General features: G+C 37.3%; 1 protein-coding gene across 1 annotated transcript in view; it reads left to right on the plus strand.

Moving 5' to 3' along the window:
- glra1 (glycine receptor, alpha 1) overlaps positions 1-16870 on the plus strand; it is a 132568-nt gene extending 115698 nt beyond the window's left edge. The window contains exon 9 of the mRNA XM_048603733.1: positions 16586-16870. Coding sequence (XP_048459690.1) covers positions 16586-16870 — 285 coding nt within the window. The remainder of the gene's footprint in view (positions 1-16585) is intronic.
- Positions 16871-23248: the final 6378 nt, after the last annotated feature.

Raw genomic sequence — 23248 nt, forward strand, 5'->3', positions numbered from 1 at the left:
CAGCTCAGCTACACATGTGTCAGAAGATTGTACTGATAAACTTCAGAAGCAATTACTAGTAACATGCAACGAGCAGGGACATTGTGGAAACTATCTTTGTTTCCTCCTACATTGGGAAATTCAGCTAGCCAGTAACAAATTAGGAAGTCTGGTGTTAGTCAATGGTACAGGAAAGGAAATACTGGCTATGCTCACTGAAGGATCAATCACTTGGTTCCGATATCATTGCCCAACAAAAAGGCAGATAATGCACTGCATTCCTTTGTGAGCCTGGGAAATGATTCATTGCAAAAAATTCAATAAACAGGGAATGGTTTCTGTCATTCTGGTTCAGGTTAAGCACAAGTGCCATAGTAGGAGACGGAATTGACTTGTGCATTGTCCCCTGATGATGTAAGGCCGACAGAGTCAGAATTCCATATTCACTGCCAGGTACATGTGATAGGGCCAGAAGATGGTATAATGTCAGGTTCTGTCAGTCTAGCTAAGGTGCCTGCTAATCTTCTTGGCAGGTTTTATTTCAAACAATACACATGAAGAATGAAATATTATCATTAGGCTGTTTTCCAAAATAAAAAGCCTAGCATTGAACTCATGCTGATTTGCCAAAAGATTGCTGCTGTTAATGTAGTTTCCAGTTAGATGCAGTGGCTCACTCTGAGTTAAGGGGAATATTCACATTCTTTGGCGAACAGGTGGCATATCTCATGCTTTTTGAGGACATTCCTCTGGCTCTGAACTTTTGGAAATGGTTTCTGTGCGGTATTTTTGTGATATCAATAACAATCATCTTGCTACTTCACTCGTTCTTGCAAATGTTTAGAATTTGGCTTAACCTGGATTTGGCTGTGGGGATTGAAATGTAAAGCAGGGTACTAAAATTGGAAATTGAAATCATAATAAACTGACTTGGCCCCAGATTTCTTGACAAGGGACGTTGTAGAATTTTAGTTGCAAATACAACTGAAAATCAGTAATTGTTCCCAATCAAATCTTCAGCTTTTGGTTATTGAGGCTGGAGGGTGAGTCAGGGACAGTCAAAGACATTAGAGTGAGGGACAAGTATCTTGGCAGTCAGGTCCTTCTGCAGTCCTACCTCATGAAGAGGTACAGGTTAAGAACTGGCTTAGAGTAGCACCTATAGGCGATTCAATGCTAACAAAGTCTTTTGGCCTATTTTGGAAATGGGATGAGAGTCCCATATGGCATATTGACTATCTAGTGGCAGAGTAATGGGCTTTCAACCATGCTTCAAAATGAAATTGAAATATGTGGGGAAGATTCAATCATAGAGATATTGACAAATCCTTCAGCTGGACAAAGCCCTGCTTCATTCACGCTTGAAGTACTTTGGAGAATCAAGAGATTTACAGACAGTAAATTCCAACCTTTCTGACCTGTAGCCACAGTATTTATATGGCTGGTGAAGTTAAATTTCTGGACAATTGCAATCTCGAAGGTTAATGTTGGGATTCAATGATGGCAACAAGTATCAAGGGCAGATGATTAGCTTCTGTCCATTGTTGGAGATGATCATTGCCTGTCACATTTGTGATATGGGGATGTTACCTGCCACTTTGTAAGCCTGTCTGAATGTAATCAAGGTCATACTGCAAGCCAGTGCAAACGCTTTCAGAATTTTAAAATTTGAACACTGTAGAGATTTGAACACTGTAGAGATTTGCCAACTTTGGAATTACTTCATTAAGAAATAGATCTTCCATTTCATTTTGGGTTCACTTTATGATTGCTTCCTAGAAAAGCAAAGCTGGCATATCCTTTACTCAGATAACAAGGTGTAGAACTGGATGAACACAGCAGACCAAGCAGCATCAGAGGAGCAGGAAGGCTGACGTTTTGGGCCTAGACCCTTCTTCAGAAATCCCATGGTCGGTATTGGTTGATGTGATTCAAGTTGACTAGAATTCCTTACGATCAAAAGTTTCTTAAGAGCTTCTTCTGGAGCCAAAAGTTTCTTACAAGTGTCGAAAGCTGTGTTTTTAAAGCAGCCAGTAAAAGAGGTGACAGGATATTTTATAGATAGTAGGAACTGCAGATGCTGGAGAATCTGAGATAACAAGGTGTAGAGCTGGATGAACACAGCAGGCCAAGCAGCATCAGAGGAGCAGGAAGGCTGACGTTTCGGGCCTAGACCCTTCTTCAGAAAATTTTATTTTTTAACATTTTTTCACAACATTATGGTACTTTTTCTATTAGAAAAATACTGTAATTCACGAGAGCAATTACAGAGGCTGGTCAATGTAATCGTCAATTTATCTTCTTGCAAGACCAGATCCCTATGACAGATCATTGCATTAATTCACATCGATATTTCAAGACTGTAGCTTTGAAGTTGTGGAAACTATTTCCATTTACCTTTCCAAAAGTTCCAGATTCCTCAGCTTTCCATTTTCTTTATAAACTCTCAAACCTGAAAATCCCACACCAGCGAAGGAAAATTGTGCGCACATCCATTTATAGTGGAGAATGCAACCTTAGTAGGCATTCCCCCTTCATAAACAGGCCAGAGGAGAAAGAGTCAGTTTTGGGAATGAGGAGGATATCTCCTGTGTTCATAAAAGGTGGGGAGACAGGAAAGTATAGGTCAGTTCATTTAACATTTGCTAATTGGAAATGTTGGGAGCTATTATTAAAGGTGTTTTAGCTGGGTACTTGGACAAATCCAAGGCAAACAGAAAGGGTCAATATGGTTTTGTGACCAATCTACTGCACTTCTTTGAGAAGGTAACACATGCCATGCAGAAGAGAAACTGCTTGGATGTACTATACTTTGATTTCTATAAAGTATTTACGAAAATGCCACATCAAACATTATTGCAGAAAATAAAAGCTCATTGTATAGGTGGTAGCATGTTTGCAGAGAAAGAAGATTGGCTGATTAACAGGAAGCAGAAAGTTGCCATAAATGGGTCTTTTTAAGGTTGGCACCATTGTGTGCCATAGAGATGTAACAATTTATATAAATGGCATGGATGAAAGGACAGAAGGCATGTTTGCCAAATTTGCTGATCACGAAAGCATAGAAAGGAAATTATCATCTCTTATGCGATAGCAAGAACTGCAGATGCTGGAGTCAGAGACAACACAGTGTGGAGCTAAAGGAACACAAGCAGGCCAGGCAGCATCAGAGGAACAGGAAAGTTGATGTCTCGGTCTCAGGAGACCCCATTTCTTAAGAATGGTCCTGGCCCAAAACGTCAACTTTCCTGCTCCTCTGATGCTGCCTGACCTGCTGTGTGGCTCCATCACCACACTGTGTTGTTATCTCTTATGTCCTCTTTACAAAGAACATTTAGAATAGATTAATTAAATGGACAAAAATATGGTAAATGGAATATAATGTGAGAAAATGTGAAATTGTCTATTTTGGCAGGAAGAATTAAAAGAAAAACATTATCTAAATGATGAGAGATTGCAGAACTTTGAGATGCAGAGGGATCTGGGTGTCCTAGTGCATCAATCACAAAAGGTTAGTATTATGTACAGCAAATAATCAGAAAGCTTGCAGAATGCTATCATTTATCATGAAGGAAATGGAATACAGAAGTGAGAAGGTTATGATTCAGTTATACAGGGCATTGATAAGATTGTGTCTAGAGAACTGTGTACGATATCAGTCATCTTATTTAAGGAATGATATAAATGAACAGAATGCAATTCAGTGAAGATCTACCAGCGTAATACCTGAAATGACTGGCTTGCCTTTTGAGAAAGCTTGGCTTTTTTGGATATCTTGGCTTCTACTGGTGACTTGATTGAAACATCTAAGATCCTGAGGATGCTTGTCAGGGTGGATGTTGAAAGGATGTTTCATCTTGTGGGAGAAACTAGAACTAACGGTCACTATTTAAAAATCAAGGTCATTCATTTAAAACAGAAATTAAACATTTTTTAAACTCAATGTTATGAGTTTTTTGAACACACTTCCCAAAAAGGTGGTGGCAATGGAGACCCTGAAAGGTTTTAAGGCAAAGTTAGATGGATTCATGTTAACCAAGGAGGAAGAACAGAAATGCAGGTTTGTAGTTATAATCAGATCAGCCATGACCTTATTGATTGGCTGAGCAAGCTCAAAGGGCTGAATGGTTTAAACCGATTCCTTATTTATTTGAAAATTGGAGTTTCTCCAAAAGAACCTAACTGTGGCCATTTGTGCACTGAAATATGTGTTTATGCCCAGATGACGTTTAGATAGAAGACTCCAAACTAATTTCGTTCTATCTACTCTCTGTTCCCCATGAACATCTCGAAAAGTCACCAAATTGACCTTTGTATTCTCTGAACTTTACGATGCTAACGTCAGTTTATGTGATCTCTCCACATAATGTAATCCTTGGCATTCTGCCAAATCCATGCTGCACTCACTCCAAGATCAATATGTCATTTCCCAGGTGTGATGCCCAGGGCTATTCACATTATCCCTGGCACAGTCTAACCAGAGCTTTGCATAACCAAATCATAACTGTGAATTCTTGTCTCCAAGATATGAAGACTGCATTCCTTTTCGATTATTTACTTACTGTTCTTGTTCATCACATTTCAATGATCTATCTTTGTGTCTTCTGCAAATTTCGATGTGGAATTTTTAATTGTAATAGCTAAGTTGATAATAAATACGATAATTAGTTGAACATTGAGTACAGATCTTTGTGACACTCCACTAGAAATATTCTGCCAATTGGAGTACATTGCTGTTATCCCTACTCTTTGTCTCAGCTAATTAACCACTCAGCCAATTTTCTATTCAGGTCAGTACTTTGCTTTCAATTTCAAAGGCTTCAAATTTAATGGCTTCCAATGAGGGATTTTCTCAAATTTTTTCTGGAAGTCCACATAAGATATCACCCATGCTCATTTTCCTGTCTCTTAATTTAATCACCTCTTCAAAAAATTCAATCAGTTCTTCAGACATGACCTACCCTTTATAAAACTACCCTGGCTCTATCTCTGAGCAGCTGAAAATGTGGGACCTGTTCAGTCTCTCCGTCCTTAATTATAGACACTACCAGAATACTACCAGCCGACATTGGGTGACCTGTCTGCAATGGCCTGATTTTCTTCTGTCACCTTTCCTAAATGACAGAGTGATGTGCACAATTTTTCAATCTTAAAAAACTTTGGAAAATTAAGATTTAAGACATTTGCAATATTCTTCCTTTGGATACTATAATGCATTTACCCTTATTGAAGTGAATTGACTAAAGTTGTTTTACCAAGCCTGCTCACTTAGCACCTCATCAAATTAGGGCAGTTATTGTTCTGACCCAATCGGTCAAAACTTATTTTTCATAGTTTTATGAAGAAATGAACATTCTTTACATAACTTCCAAAGAATATCTTGAGTATCACTATCCTGTAAACAAAATTGATTGGAAATTTAATCCACTCACCATAGTTTATGTAATAAAAACAAATATTACTGGAAATACTTGTTGCAGCTTAACTGAGTCTGTACCTCATAATTCAGCAGATTTACAGCCACCATCCTCCATAAGTGTAGAGATCTACGTAGCCTACTTGGTCTCGTCTGGTGGAGAAAAAACACTTACTGTGATCTAGCCTCCATTACTCTCTGAGGTAGAGAATTCCAGACTTTTCCTATTGATATGGACCAGACTAAAACCCCTCAAAACATGTCAAGGAAATAGCCTAGATCCTAGTTCAGGATCACCTGTGCAGTAACATTACCACTATGCCATTTTCTAGGAACTTTTTCTATGCTGCAGATCTCTTGTCTCTATCTATGACTCTATCTCTCCCAAGCAACATTCCCTTGCAGATATCTTATGTCCTCATCACAACATGCCTTCCCACTTATTTTTGTAATGTCAGCAAATTTGAATACATTACACTCTGCCCTCTCCTCCATGTCTTTATAATAGATTATAAATAATTGACAAACTAGGACTTATCCTTGTGGCACTCCACTAGGTACATCTTTCCAACCAAAAATCAATGATCCAATAATCCTGATATTCTGTTTGTTATCCAATTTTCAATCGGTGCTAATATTCCCAATTGATTCCCATGTTATTTATTTACAATGCCACGAGCACCCATCTTGGGCAATAACCTGCTCTCACTGCATCTGTCAAACCTTAAGAAGCTGTTATCCCTATGCTCTCTTGTACAGTTTCAGAATCTGCTGTCCCCACTCTCTCATGCAGTTTCAGGATCTGCTGTCCCTACTCTCTAATGCTTTGTGCTCAATCTATTCTTCCTAGGCTCTCTCATATTCTTTTTGAAGTTATCATCCATGCTCTCTCTCTCATTTTCTTATGAAGCTGCTGTCCTCACTCTTCGTCACAGTGTTTCAGGAGCAAGTAATATCCAATCCATACAATTCCAACACAATGACCATCACTGACAAGAGAGATTCTAACCATTGGACCTTGATATTCAATGGTATGACCTTCAACATTCTGGTTTATTACCTTTCACTAGAGTTAGTCATGTAAATACTGTGGCTGCAAGAAGAGGTCAGGGGTTAGGAATCCCGCAGCAGTAACTCACCTCCTGGCTCCCCACAGCCTGTCCACCACCTACAATTCACAAATCAAGGCTGCCTGGGTGGCTGCAGGTCCAACAACACTCAAGAAGCTTGGTACCATCCAGAACTAAGGAAACAGCTTGTTGATATCATAGCCACAAAGTCATTCCACCAAAAACTCTCAGTAACAGCAGCGTGTACAATCTATAAGATGCACTGCAGAATTTCACCAAGCCTCCTTAAACAGAACTTTGCAGACACATGAGCATTGCATCTAGGAGAACAAGGGCAGCAAATACATGGGAATGCCACCATCTTCAAATCCCTCTCCAAGTTACTCACCATTTTAACTTGGAAATATATCACCATCCCTTCAGTCGCTGCGTCAAAACACCCTCCCTAATGGCATTGCAGATGTAACTACACCAAATTGAGTGCAACAGTTTAAGAAGAAAGCTCATTAAAACTTCTCAAGAACGAGGGAAGACTAATAACTGCTGACCCAACCAGCAATGTCCACTTTCCTGAATGAATAAAAGAAAAGACTGTAAGTTGTTTCTTGTTGAATCTGCATTGTGTTTCCTTTGTAAAGTTTTTGAAGGCTCTTTCCTGTTGCTAACTCTCTGAATAAGCAAATGTCATAAAGCTGAGGCTGAAAATGTGGTAAAATCTCCTGATCACCACAGCTGCTCACCATATTGCATGTGCAACTAAACCAAGCCTGCACCACACGATATGGTAGGATTCCTGCCACCACACCCTTGAAGTATAGAAATATACACAACCTACTTTGTCATGTGCAATACAGAAAAATTGTATGACTGGTCCAACTAGAGGAGGTGCTTGTATTGAACTGGAAGTAGTTTATTGCATATTAGCAACTAGTTACTTTGTAGTAACCACATACCTAGTAACTACAGATAACATTGATATGATAGATGTTCTCACAGAAACTTTGAGGAGTTCCAGATATTAGGTCTCACTCCTTTGGGATCTAAACTATTCTGCCTCCATGTCTATATGACATCATCAAAATGGATGATGCTTATGGCACTCCTCAGCATTAGCTATTTCAGACCAAAACACAACAAAACTCTTCAGGTCTGGTAGCATCATTGGAGGGAGAAACAGAGTTAACATTTCAGGTCAATGAACTTTTACCAGATTTTATTGTTTGCAGTGGTTTTTATATTTCATTGAAGTACTGTCTTTATAAATTGACTAATATATAGCAACATATTAAGCAGAATGGACTATCTGATTCGGCTGAATTTTAAACATTCTCTTGGAGAGTCAACCTATAAGTCTCAAAGTCTACACTCTTTCAAGAATGAGATTATTTTAAAGAACAAATAGATTGCCACTTTGTATCTGGTAAATCTTTTTATTTAGTTTTATTCATTTAAATTCCTCAAGCCTTCATATAAAACTCAAGATAACGTAAGTATCATCTAATTACAACATTGTGAAGCATAATAATGTTATCATAACCTTGCCATTAAGGAAGGTGATTTGAGCATGGAAGTGCCATTCAATTCTGTTGAAAGTATAACAGTCTATGAACGTTCTCAAATTGGTTATTTCTTCCTGTTGCACAATGGAGCTCCAGTATTTGCTGGATGCGATTCTGGAGATGCACATTATTGATACTTCAGATGAGACTCACCAAAATAAATCAAGCTACATGTGCCAATCAGAGTCATAACACAGCTAAGCTATCAGGGTCTTTCAAATGAACAGGGCATATGGGATCAAGATGGGATGGATCAAGTTGTTTTGTGAAACCAAAGCATTCCTTCACCCTCTGGCTCCAGAAGTATAAAATTAGACATAGACTCTTCCTTCCATCCATCCACCCACCCACCAGCCCCCTTGCCCACATCTCCACAACTCAATACAGTCTTTCTTTCATAATATTGTAGTTGTGAGATCTCACAAAGACCCTGCATAATTGTAGCAAGACATCACTGCTCCTGCACTCAAATCCTCTTGCTATGACAGCCAACATACCGTTTCCCTTCTTCACCACCTGCCGCACCTGCATACGTACTCTCAGTGTCTGATGTACAAAGACACCCAGGTTTTGTTGCACGGCCCGCTTTCCCAATCTATTACCGCTCAGATGATAATCTGCCTGCCTTTTTAGAGACAAAGTGGATAACCTCACATTCATCCACATTAGGCTTCATCTGCCATGCATTTGCCAAACACTCAACTTGTATAAATCCACACTCTGCACCCGCTTCACAGTTCACCCTCCCACCCAGCTTTGTGTGATCTGTAACTTGGAGATATTACATTTAGTTCTCTCAGCATAATCATTAATATAGTTTGTGAATAGTTGAGACCCATGTACTGATCCCTGCAGTGCCCCACTGGTCACCAGCTGCCATTTGGAATAAGACCTGTTTATTCCTACTTTTGTTTCCTGTCTGCTAACTAGTACATAAATCATGTGTAGTGACTCCACCTGATGAAGGAGCTATGCTCCGAAAGCTTGTGATTTCAAATAGACCTATTGAACTATAACCTGGTGTCATATGGCTTCTGACTTTGTCCACCCCAGTCTAACATTGGCACCTCCACATCATGAATCATGCATGACTTTAACTGTCATGTAGATTGGTATAGTCCGACTCCATGGGTGTAGCCATGAAGAAGAAATCATTGGATGTATTTGGAACAGTTGAGACTGGTCTCCTTGGAGGGTTACAGGGACAGGGTACGGTGGAAGGTCTGGATGGGATGCTCTTTGGAAGGGCAGTGGGGACTCAATGGGCCAAATAGCCTGCATCAATATTGCAGGGAATCTATGATTATATGAAGAAGGCTAAGAGGATATCTATAACTCACTCAGAGATAGTAAGAATGCTGGAATCAGAGATAACACACTGCGGAGCTGGAGGAACGCAGCAGGTCAGGCAGCATCACAGGAGTAGGAAAGCTGACATTTCAGAAAATAGAATCTGCAGAAGGGCCCCAACCCGAAATTTTAGCTTTCCTACTCCCCTGATGCTGCCTGGCCTGCTGCGTTCCTCCAGCTCCACACTGCGTTATCTTTATCTAAGAGGAGATCTATAGAAGTTTTAAAAATCATGAGTCCAAATAGATTAGATCAGGAGAAACTCTTCCTGATTAAGAACTAGAGGGCACAAGAAGCAAAATGTGAGGTGAGGAAGAACTATTTCACACAGCAAGTATTTAGGGCATTAAACGAACTGCCTGTCGGTGTGGTGGAGGCAGGTTCAATTATGGCATTGAAGAGAGTATTGGATGATTATTTGGATAGAAATAGTGTGCAAAGGTATAGAAAGAAAGGAGATTGGCTGCAGGCAATGATGCGTAACTGAAGAGCTGATGCAGACACGATGGGCCAAAATGTCGTCTTTCTACACTGTAACACTTCTGTAAATTGTCTGCACTGATTGTACACAATATTTATTCTGTCTGTTGATAGTATTTAACAGTTAACAGCATTACAGCTGTTTGTGCTTTCAGTATTTTGGTGCTCCTATATACTCTTTCAACCACTTGTTCTTAATATTCCTAATGCTCGCACACAATATTTGCTCAACCTGTTGTCAATATTCTTGTTGCTTGTACAAAGTATTCACATTGCTTCTTAATGGTGTTTAAACTGCTTTTACACAGAATTTATTCCACTTGTTATCAGTACACCTGCTGCTTAAAGCAAGTATTTTTATGATTTTAAAAAAGTATTACAACTACTTGTACTTAGTATTTATACCACTTGTTATCAATATTGCAGCTATCTATACACAATATTTACTTTGCTTATTGTCAGGGTTACTGCTGTGCATATGCAATGTTTATTCTACTTTTTATCAGGATATCTGACACTGGACACAGCATTTATTTTCTTGTTATTGGTGTTAAAACTACTTGTATACTGTATTTGTAAGCACGTATTATCAGCATGGCTGATGCATGTAAATAACTTACTCTCCTTGGTAACTATTAATGCAGCTTGTATACTGTATCTATATCAATTATTATCAGTAACGCAATTGTTTGCGCACAATATTTATTTTGCTTGTTATCAGTATTATTTACAGTATTTGTACAGCTTGCTATTATTATTTCCACTACATGTACACAATATTCATATCACTTGTTATCAGGTTTGCTACAAATTTGCAGGCAAAATTTATTTTGCTTTTTATCAGTATTCCTGTTGCTTGTGGTCACTTCTTATCAGTATTTAAGCTACTTGTGCACAGCATTTATACCACGTATCTACTCCACTTCTCATACACAGTATTTATTCTGTTTTACTGGATTGCTTTTAAAGACTATTAATACTTCTTGTTCTCAGTATTGCTGCACATTGTAAAGAACTTATCCCACTTGTATATTTTATTTTGTGTACTGTTATTATTTAAGCTGCTTGTACACCGTGTTCATAGTTTGTCCTCAGTATTCCTGCAGTTTGTACATAGTATTTCTACTTGATTGTTATGTGTATTCCCCTTTGGTTGTGCACAAGATTATGTTTGTTAATGGCATTTGTGCTGCTTGTGGTCATGCTTCTACTACTTCTAATCAGTATCCCATAAGTTTTGCATAGTATCGACTCCCTTTATAATCAGCATTCTATTGCTTATGCATGGTATTGATGCTGTGTATCATCCATTTATGAGCTGTTGTACACAGTATTTTACAGTTATCCATTGCTTTTACACAATATTTATTCTGCTAGTTTTCATTATTTAAAATGACTGCATGTAGTTTTTATGCTGTTTGTTATCAGTAATGTTGCTGTTTGTACAAAATATTAATTCTGTATAATTGCAATATTTATTCTGCATTTTTATCCATATTCTCATTGCTCGATACAATATTTATACTTCTTATCAGTATACTTCCTGCTTGTATGCAGTCTTTATTCTGTTTATCATTATCAATCCCACTGGTTGTAAACAGTACTTACATCCATACTCATATTATGGGTATTAATGCTTGTACACAATTTACTCCACTATCAGTATTGCCGCTGCTTATACACATTTATTCGGGTTTGTTAACAGTATTAACTCTGCTTATACACACATTTACACTTCTTTCTAACAGTATCGTTGCAGTTTGTAAACAATATTGTTTTCTGCTCCAAGCAATATTTATTCTGCTGTTTATTAGTATTCTTAATGGCTGATACTATGTTTATTCTGCTTGTTATCTGTTTACCTGGTGTTTGTAAACAGTATTTATAACGTTTATTATCAGTATTCCCATGACTTGTACACAGTACTTATACTGCTGGTTGTCTGTATGTATTTGATGCTGCTTGTATATAGAATTTAGCTTGCTTGTTAGCAGTATTTAGCCTGTGTGTACACAATATTTATCACCTGCGTTATCATTATTTAAACAGCTTGTACATGATGTTTATACTGCTTATTATCAGTATTGCAATCACTTGTGCACTGTATTTTTGCTTCTTGTATTCAGCATTCCTACAACTGATATGCAGTATTTATACCATTTATTATCAGTACTGCACCTTGAATTCAATAATTATTTGTATGTCGTCAATATTGTTGCTGCAGTTTTTATTTTGCTTGTTATCAGTATTCCTACCGGTTGCTGCTGATTGTACACACATATATATTTAGCTTGTTATCAGTACTTCGGCTGCTTGTACACAATATTTCTACTGATTTTAATCAGTAATCCCATCAGTTGTAGACAATATCTATTCCACTGGTTATCAGTGTTTCTTCTGCTTATGCACAGTGTTTATACTATGAGTTATCTGTGAATGAGATGGTTGTACACAATATTTATTTTGCTTGTTATCAGTATTCTCACTGTTTGCACATATCATTCTGTTTGCTATCCTGCTGAATGTATATGCAGCTTATTATTAGTATTGCTGATGCTCGTATATAATATATATTCTGCTTGTTATCAGTATTCCTGCTGCTTGTAAGCAATATTTATTCTTATCAATATGTAAGCTGATTGCACACTGTTGCTTGTTTTCGCCATTCCTGCTGGTGTAGAAATACTTTTAAGGTGTTATTATTATTCCTGCTTTTACACAACATTTATACATTTTGCAATCAGCTTTCCTACTGCTTTTCCAAGATGTTTATCTTGCCTATTAGCAGTATTAAGATTGATTGCACACAGTATTTATGTTGCTTGTTATCAGTATGTCTGCAGTTTGTACATAGCATTTATACTAATAATTACTATTATACCAGAATTATAATCGTAATTATAACACAATACATTTATTGTTTGTTATCAGTATACATGTTGCTTGTGCAAGGGGTTTTCATACCACTTGTCCTTCAAATATTCCTGCTGCTTGCTCACAACCTTTATGCCACTTCTTATTTGTATTCCTTGCATACAGCAATTGCATCAATTATAATAAGTATTATCCCAGTACCACATGGTAGTTATGAGTATTTCCTTAAATTGTACATAGGATTTTCTCCAATTGTTTTCTACTATGTACAGTATTTGCACTATTTATCAGTATTTAAGCTGCTTATGCCAAGTGTTTATACTGCACAACAATATTCTTGTCTCTACTCTGTTTGTACATAATTTTTATACCTCCTATGTTCAGTGTTCCCACTGCTTGCTCATTATTTTTAAAAGATATTACTAATATTCCCGCTGTTTGTACACAATAAGTAGCCTGCTTATATCTGTAATTAATCAGCATTCTCACAATATTTTCTCTATTAGTGACCAGTATTCCTGTTGCTTGTACACTAGATTTTTTATCAATATTCATGCTTTTTGTACAAGATATTTACACTGCTTACATTCAGCATTTGACAGTATGCAAAATGTTTTATGCTGGTTTTCATTATTCCAGTTGCTGTGCACAATCTTTATAAGGACTGCTATCGGTATTGTTGCCGCTTGTACACATTAATCCTGCTGCTTATGCACAGTATTTCCATAGCTTAATCCTTGCATTTCTGGTGTTTTTGCTTATTATTTCTGTTGTTTGTACTTCAACGCTACTTATGCCTATTATTTCTCTGCTTCTATATTGCTGCTGCTGATGCCAAGTTTTTCATTAGGTCTGAATTGTCACTCCTTGTACACTGTGTTTCTGTTGGTTATACCCAGTATTTCACTGTGTCCAAGAAGTCATAGAGTCTTAGAGTCATACAGCACGGAAACAGACACTTTGGTCCAACCCCAGCGCATACTGAATATAATCCCAAACTACACTTATCCCACCTGCCTGCTCCTGGTCCTAATCCCTCCAAACCTTCCCTATTAATGTACTTATCCAAATGTCTTTTAAACATTGTAATTGTGCCCACGTCCATCACTTCCTCAGGAAGTTCATTATACGCGCGAACCACCCTCTGTGTAAAAAATTTGCCTCTCATGTCTTTAATAGATGTCTCTCCTCTCACTTTAAAAATGTGCCCCCTGGTCTTGAAATTCCCCATCCTAGGGAAAAGACAGTTATCATTAACTCTATCTATACCCCTTATTATGTTATAAACTTCTATTAGGTCACCTCTCAAACTCCTACACTCTGGTGAAAAAAGTTCCAGCCTATCCAGCCTTTCTTTATAATTCAAAGTTTCCATACCTAGCAACATCCTGGTAAATCTCTTCTGAACCCTCTTCAGCTTAATAATAATTTTCTATATATCTTTCCCTGTATTTCTTTGCATCAAATTCCTATTACTTGGGCACTTATATTTGCTATATAATTAGATTTTTTTATTCCATTTCTGCCATTTCTGTCAATGATTCCCTCTGATTCTGTCTGGAATTCTCTTTGTCTTTCTCATGTATTTATAGTGCCTGGTATGTCACTGTATCTTATATTCCCAGTCCTTTTGTCTCCATTTCCCTTTATATTTCTCTGTTATTTGTCCTTATAGTGCCTGGTACTCAGCTCCTTGTTCTCACTGCTCCAGTGGTAGTACATCCAGGTCTGACATACACAGCAGTCATATAGGGCATGCATTACAGAAGGGATTAGTTCTGATTTCAATCAAAGGTGAAGCTATGAATCAAAATTAAGGCCTGAATGAATGTCTTCTGGAAATGAACTGCCTGTATTGCAGCTATTTATAACTGTACATGATCGAGCTGAGAGCTGACATAAATCAGGCACCAATACAAGGACAACTCATTGTTCATCCACCAACACATGTAAATGGTTGGAAGACCAGACAAGGGCATGAGACAAAAGAAGAGAATAAAGTGAAAATTATACACATTTTTTAGAGTGAGGAATGAAGAGATTGCTCATTTTTTAAAAAAAAAATTAGCATCATAATGTTGGGAAATAGAATTACAGCTTTAAATTTCAGACAAATGGAGGTTAATCTCATTCCCACAAAGATCAGAGTTAAGTGAGATCTGGCAGGTTTTGTAAGGCATGATGATTGGGGATCAGAATTAAATGACCCTGGCAGAGGCTAAGTGGAGAGAAAGGACTGTGGGCCAGGAGAAAAGGGAGTGAATGCCCACAAGTACCATAGTCAGAATCTCAAAAGGAAAAAGAAGCTTTGAAATGTTTTACTTGTCACTCGGTTTTAAAGAAAAATGTTCTACTAAATATTGTCATCCCTCAGCACCACACACCAAGAGAATGATTGAGTACTACTGGATTTGTGTGGAACACTGCTGCATTTGTGTAGAACCGTTGATAATATAGTAAGGTAGGAATTGTTAAAAACTGAGAGATTATAAATTCACCATAAACCAACCTAAAATTCCTGTAGTGCAGATAGAGGCCATTCAGCCCAATATGTCTGGACCAACTCTCTGGAGAGCACCCCACCTAGACCCACGCTATCTCTGTAACCCTGCATTTTGCTATGACTAATCCAGCTAGCCTATAAGTCCCTAGACACTACAAGACAATTTAGCATGGCCAATCCACCTAACCTGCACATCTTTGGACTGTGGGAGGAAACAGAGCACCTGACAGAAACGCACACAGACGTGGGGAGAATGTGCAAACTCCATACCACAGTTTCAAGGCTGGAATTGAATGTGGTTCCATGGCGCTGTGAGGTAGCAGTGCTAACCACTGTGCGACCCATATCACACACTAGCTGAGATTAGCAAAACATAGCCAAGTGTGTAGGTTTTAAAAATGTCTTAAAGGAGAAAAGCCATATGGGGATAGTAGAGAGAGAATTTCAGAGCTTAGGGCCCAGGAATCTGAAGGCACGGTCATCAGTAATGAAGTTCAAAAGGCTGGAATTAAAAGATATCTTGGGGGCAATTACAAAGATAGGCAGGGCCAAGCCTTAGAGAAATGAATGAGAATTGTTTTTATTTTAAAGAAAGGAGTTTTTGTGGGTTCTAATTGATAAATGATGATTGCTATGAAGAAGTTGACATGAGTTACAACTGGCTTAGGACTGAGGACACTTTAGATGATCTCCTAGCCAAATTAATATATACTGATGGACAGAAAGGGAGAGGAAGAAGCAGCAATGTTCCTTAGAATGAGAAAGGAGGCAAAGCAGTTGGAAATGTGCAGATGGGATAGGGAATAAAGGGTATAAATCCTGTAAGTGAAGACAGTTTTAGTACGGAAAGGCAAAATGTATCGGTGCAGGCTTGGAGGGCCGAAGGGCCTGTTGCTGTGCTGTATGGTTCTTCATTCTTTACATGAATAGGATCTAGACTCATAGCAATGGAAATTATTTTCAAAATCCTACTCTTTGTTACATTTCAATGAATAGATGTTTTTATTTTTTGTGCTGTTCATATTCTGTCCTCCTTGTCTGTTTATCCTAACAATATTTTTTAAAGCATTCGTTTGATCTCCCCTGGAGAAAGTATTCTGGATTGGAGTCAATTTTTGTAAAATATTCAGTCAATGTCAGATCAGGCTCATAACCTAAAGAAACAGAGAGTATGCCGCTGTCTCTAGATCGGAAAGGCACATCAATGTCAGTAATGAAAACATTTTGAACTGCATTAAGGCAGTTATTGTACTTTTTAATTTCTGCAAGTTTTCCTGAAACTTCTCATGTATAAAAAGAATAGAGGGCATTCATGCAAAGACTTTATGCTCTCAATTCTTCTCATGTATTCCAGGAGGATGAGGTGGTGGAAGGCCGTTTCAGCTTCACTGCATATGGGATGGGACCTGCTTGCCTGCAAGCTAAGGATGGAGTTGCCATTAAGGGCAATAACAATACAGCAAAGTCATCTTCACCTCCAGCCAAATCATCAGACGAGACTAGGAAACTTTTCATCCACCGAGCAAAACGAATTGACACGGTATCACGAGTGGTTTTTCCCCTTGTCTTCTTGATTTTTAATATTTTCTACTGGGTGATCTACAAGATCGTGAGGAGTGAGGATATCCACAAAGACTAGGTCTGGAGAGAAAAAAATGCTCAACTGCCAGGAAGAATATTGACATCTGGCGCAAAAGCAATGCAGTAAGGCATGATTATAATGGAAATGTGGCAATATATAAAAGAGAATTTCTATGTACAGTCAGACTGAAGGGAAGCATCCTTATAAACTGCAATACAGATGCATTACACAGGAGAAGATACAGTCAAAAAATCTTTCATATAATTAAATATATTGTATATGAGGTTCATTAGACTCCTCTATGTGATCATTTGATCTGTATAAAATCTTGAGAAAAATGGAATGACTATATAATAATAAACATCATGTGCTTGATCTAAATATCTCATTTAAGGTCACACCAATTTTTTACAAAGATCTTTGAAACCTGTCTTGTTCCCTGTAGTGCTTTCGTTCATCACATAATAACATTCTTTAAGTATTCTGTGGCCTATTTTAATCTCATTACTGTAGCATTTCTCCCAAGTTCCATTTCATACAGTACAAACTATACTCTTTCATACAGCAGCAGAACAGTATTTGGTCACGCCTATTATGTATGACATCCATCTTACTTTCCAATTTACCAATAAAGTATTAACAACAGGAAGGATAATAAGTTGTTTCAAATCTGTGCATTTTAAATTCATAAATGTATTTCATTTAGTGGAGATAAGAAATAACTTGCATTTATGTAGCACCTTTCATGTCCTCAGGATGTTCCATTGCACTACACAGCCAATGAATTACTTTTGAATTGTAGTTACTCTTGTTACATAGACAAATGCATGTACAAACAATAGTGGGAAGTGCAATATTATTATATCAAAGGAATTTTGAACAAGATGTTGCAAAGTCTAATTACAATTTGAACCTAAAATTGTAATGGTTGTCATTATTGGTCTAATATTAGTAATGGTGTGTATATACTGATCTAATATCAAGAGTAGATTCATTATTATTGAATCATTTTCATCTAGATAAATTGCAGTTTATCTGATACCAAGGGTTAATATTCTTCATATCTCCAACAGTCAGAATTGGTATATCATAATTCATTTGATGGCAGGATATCAGATTTGGACAAATTATCCAGATCAATGAGAAAGGATGGATGTATTAATGATGATTCATAGATACTTTGTCACTGATCAGGAAATTGTCTGTTTAGGCCAATTTTAGTCTTTGGCAATCCCTGACAGAGATTTTGGTAAGATCATGTAAATTAAGCTTTAGGATCTAAAAACACTCAGCCTCCAATATAAAAATAGCTATGACCTCAGACTCACCAATCACATGAAATTCATATTCTGTGCTCTCAAGATTGGAATTTGGAATTAGAATTTTTAAGTTTATTCAAATTCATTGCATTGGACAATGTATTTCAAACAAGGTCAATTATGATGGTTAAAATGAAATTACAAATAATAGAAAAAAATTTTAATGCTACATAAGATCCTTAAATTTTGGTTGTTCTTCAATAAATGTACTACTCCAGTGTGACAGAAGTTGTTCAAATTTGTTGTGAGCCATATACTAAAGCAATGCATGAACAAAGTAAAATGTAATACCAATGCAGCAATGCCATGAACAAGAGCTTGAAAAGCACAAAACTCCTTCAAAATGACTCATCTGGCAAAATATCACTTTCAATTACACACAAATGGTTATAATCAAATTGAATCAAAAGTGAATTAGTTTTGAGTTCATGCCAATGATGAGCTGTGCCAAACTGTATAGAACTAAAAACAAGGGAACTATTAGAAGAAATAATTAAAGATTGGTGTAACCTTAATTAATTGTTTTAATTTATTTCAGCTGAAACTCATCAGCACGAAGTGAAGTAATTTGCATCAGGCAGATTTGTTTCACTTATATACAGTAATAAATCCTGTACTTTACACATATGTAATTTTGCATGAATATGTGATAAACAGAATATGAGATATTTTTTGGCTTGTATAAATGAAATGGTAATCTGCCCATTGCTAATTCTTTAATTTTGAAGAGAATGTATAATTTAGGCAATCACTGTATATAAAGATATATTTATGAATTCTGATCCAAACTAAATTAAACATTTTCAGAACTATTCTGTTGGTGCCTTTGGAATGTGTGTTTAAATTCAGCTGCCTGGTGGTTCTTTGTTTTAATTCAGTGTAAAAATGCCCAGCAAGGTAAGTGAAAAAGTATTTAATCCAGATTCTTAAGGAAATGAGTGGTGTCATCATTTTAGTTTGCCTCCCTATACCACAACAACACAATTTCAAGTCCAACCCATTCCAGGGAGAACTATTTACTTCATTTGTCCTGGCTTATTAAGTTTGATAATATTATCAGACACTTAAGCTCAAAGTAAAGATGATAATGATCTTATTAAGACTCATTTTGATTATCTCATGCAGCATGCCTGCAGCAGACAATAAAATCAACAAATGAGTATTTGCGTGAGTGTTTCAGCTAAATGATTGGGGTAATTTTGACATTCATGCTATAAGTCATATGCAGGAAACTTGTTTTTTGTCTCTATCATGGTCCTAATTGATTTACTATGGTGGAGCACAAGGACTGATTCATCGCGAGCAATTAGCCAATAAAGCAGGTAGCCACCTTCAAAGGATAAAGAAGCAATGTGTAAAGAGCAGAGGCTAGCCAGGGAGACTGTGTCTGAGATGTCCCATGTCAGACATGAAAACCTGCAGGGGACAGTTAGTCAACTCCAATGCACTACCAGTGTTAGCAAAAACTGTACTGTCAACTTTAGTGGTCATCAGGCAAATATGGACAGCAGCTTCAGAGAGAGAAGCTTTGCCTGCTTTTTTTTACACAACTGACATTTCCTTTTCTGTACCATTGATTCACAGACTGTAAGATATAGTAAATGTTGAATAATGGTGATATATGCGTTTAATGTCTTTTCAATATGCATTTGCTTCAAATAAGTTACAAATTTCTCTGTGGAAGAGTCTATTGGTAGTACTAAATGATCTCCTAGGTGAAGGACAAGCATTAATGCTTGACTGTACAATCATGTGACAAACAGAGGCTTGTTGTTTGATATTTGTAACTGTGACTATCCCTGACCATTATCTTTGTTGGAACCATAATTCAACAGACAGTTTCTGCAGTAACACATAATGTCTCCTTTGCAAGATATTAGTATGGCATACACTAGTATTGACATAAAATTAAAAATAAAGAACTGCAGATGCTGGAGACCTGACAAAAACAGAAATTGCTGGTGAAACTCAGCAGGTCTGGCAGCATCTCTGGGGACAAAGCAAAGATAATGCTTCAAATCCGGTGACTCTTCTTCAGATCTAGCATTGACATAATTGCCACCGAACTAACATTTGGGCTATGCATATCACTTCTAAGGATCTTCTTGAAATTTCCAAAGTTCATAACAGCATAGGAAACATTAATAATGCTCCTAAGATATCTATTCCTCCTTCATCTGGTCTCCTCTGCAGGTAGCATTTTGATTACCATGTACACCAATTGCTGACAGCATGTAGCATGTAGCATAGACCACCTTTATTCCTGCGACATAACTCTTTAAGAAAATGGCAATACATTTCTTGGTGTTGGATTCCAAAAACTATACAGAACAACTTCTGATTCAGTACATGAAGAGGCAAATATCTCCTTACCATTATTGGTGTCATTACCAGCTCAAATTATGGGTATGAACAGTTAAACAGAGTGCTCAGTAAGATAGGCCACTTCTCTGTACCAGTTAGTTTATCATCAATCAACAGTGATGACTCTTTATTAAAATCAATGCAATGACTTGTTTCTCTTCTTTTGTATGTTTCTGCTGATGACCACTTCAAATTGATATGTGGTCGGTTAGTGATCCACTGCAAGATGACCAAATTCCTCTCATTTTACGAAGAAAGCTGAAGATACATTATGATGAATGAGGACATGTGTCAAAATGGTTACTGCATTGTCAGTTGTTACGACCAGATGAGGAAAGATGGTTTGGCTCCTCTCTTTCTAACTCACCCTCAGTCAGTCGCAACAATTTCTTTTTTTTTAACACACAGCTCTATCATATGCCAATTAAATATATGATCAACTGGATCAAAATGAAGGCGTCAATTATCAGGTTTAATTTAGTAAAATAAAGAGGAATTTTTTTTGACACACTAACCTTAAGAACAATGGCGGCATAGTGGCTCAGTGGCTAGCACTGCTGTCTCATAGTGGCAGGGGCCTGGGTTCGATTCCAACCTTGGGCGACTGTCTGTGTGGAGTTTGGACAATCTCCCTATGTTTTCTTGGGTTTCCTCCCACAGTCCAAAGATGTGCAGGTTAGGTGGATTGGCTGTGTTAAATTATCCAATATACCTAAGATAGGAAATGCAGGGTGTGGGTCTGGGTAGGATGTTCTTTGGAGGGTCGGTGTGGACTTGATGGGCCAAATGACCTGCTTCCACACTTCTATGAAAATTCTATATGCACAAACAGAAATATTAAGTTTAAAAGACACAGAGTCTAGTACAAATGTTAAGGAGAGAGGATACACAGTTTAAAATCCATAGAGTCCCTGAGATGTTTCTTAGTCTAAATCTATAGTTGGTATCCTCAGGACTGATGAAGTTTAGGATATCTGAGTTCTGAGCGAATGATTGTTTCCCTAATTTGGTTTCTGACCAGTTGTTAACTTCTACATAATGAGGAGCAAGCAGGCAAAGAGAGGGAAATGTCCAGCTCTTGTTATTACAAATTCATTTATTCTTCACTCATCTGCTCTACAATAATGCTACTTGAAATGAAGTTCAGTGTGTTCTCCTGACTCTGTCTTCATTGTCTTTCAAAGCTGGATAACTTGGAGCAGCGCCTTTCAAATCCTAACATGTATCAAAACAGGAAATGCAAATTTCTCAATGCCTTATTTCAATGTTTTCACATTAAAAAAAAGGCAGTTTTGTTGATTCCACATTGGTCTCCTGGACTTACCTCTATCTGTGGTCAGGTGATCACAACAGGACATTTAGGTTCACATTTGTCCTTCTTTAAAACCATTCTAATCTATGAAAGGTCTCAGGTGTAAAATCAGATTATGGAAGTTAAGATTTGCCAAAATCATAATAGATTTTCTGCACTGTTGTGTGCTTATGAAATATAGTTAAAGGGTATGAGAACATTCATATCACTTAGCAAGTAAATCATTGACGATCCAAGTAGCACGGTGCATGTTATGAATTCAGCACTGCTCCAATCTCTGTAAAATCCACTTAAAGTGATGTTCTTGTTGAAGAACAGGAATTAGTTGCGAAGCTGCTGAATTTCTTCAATGAGAACTAGATATGTTTCTTTGCTTTAGTGTCAATCCACGGGATGTGGGTGTCATGGGCCAGAACAGCAATGACTTCTTATTTCTAATTATTCTTGAAAACGTAGTGATGATTCATCTTTTTGAGTGCAACTAGGTAACCTACAAGGCCATTTCAGAGGGAAGTTAAAATGCAACCACATTGCTGTAACTTACAATGCCAGACTAAGTAAGGATTTTAGTTGTCTTTCCTTTCAAGGCATTGGTGAACTGGATGGGTTTTATAACAAATTTGTCGTCTCACGATTACTATTACTGGGGTTGTATTAGCTTTTTTAGCTGTATGATTTGTTTTGTAGTGCAGGGTAATACCAACAACATGGGTTCATTTCCTGCATCAACTGAAGTTACCTTGTAGGTCCTGCTTTCTCAAACTCTTCCTTTGTCTGAGGCCTAATGATCCTTGGGTTAAACTACCACCAGTTGTCCCTCTAAAAAATGAGCTTCCCTACAGTCTGGTGTGACTATGGCAACTTTACTTTTACTCTAGTATATTAGTTTTCTAAAGCAGATTTATTTAATTAATTGAATTTAAATTTCTCAACTGCAATGATGGCATTTGAAATCATGTGTCCATATCATTACCCAGGCCTCTGGATTACTAATTCAATAACAAAATCACTATGTAACCATGCATATATTCAGGCCAGGTGGAGATCACCTCTTACAAAAAGATAGATTCTGTATAACATTAATGAGGAGAAGAATGGTCCCCTTCAATGGTTTTGGGCACTTAAAAGGGTCCAAGCAAGATTTTCTAATTTTTTTTATGATTGATCTAGATTTTTATCAATCATTACCTCTCCCAAGAAGTCATATGGTTTTTGGATAAGACGTCAAGTGTGTATATAGTGAAGCATGAAGTGTTGTGCAGGACAGAACAAAGGATCCTTTCCTGTCTGTCATTATTTAAATGTTCATTATTAATAAGTGGCCTAATATAACTGCACAGACTGGTATCTCATCACCAAGTCACCCTTTATTTACATGTACACAATATATTGTGTCTGATCAGCAGCACAAAGCCAGTCTCCAGACTGAGAGGATTTTCT

Source organism: Rhincodon typus, chromosome 12 (genome assembly GCF_021869965.1).
Source record: "Rhincodon typus isolate 14 chromosome 12, sRhiTyp1.1, whole genome shotgun sequence".
NCBI lineage: Eukaryota > Metazoa > Chordata > Chondrichthyes > Orectolobiformes > Rhincodontidae > Rhincodon > Rhincodon typus.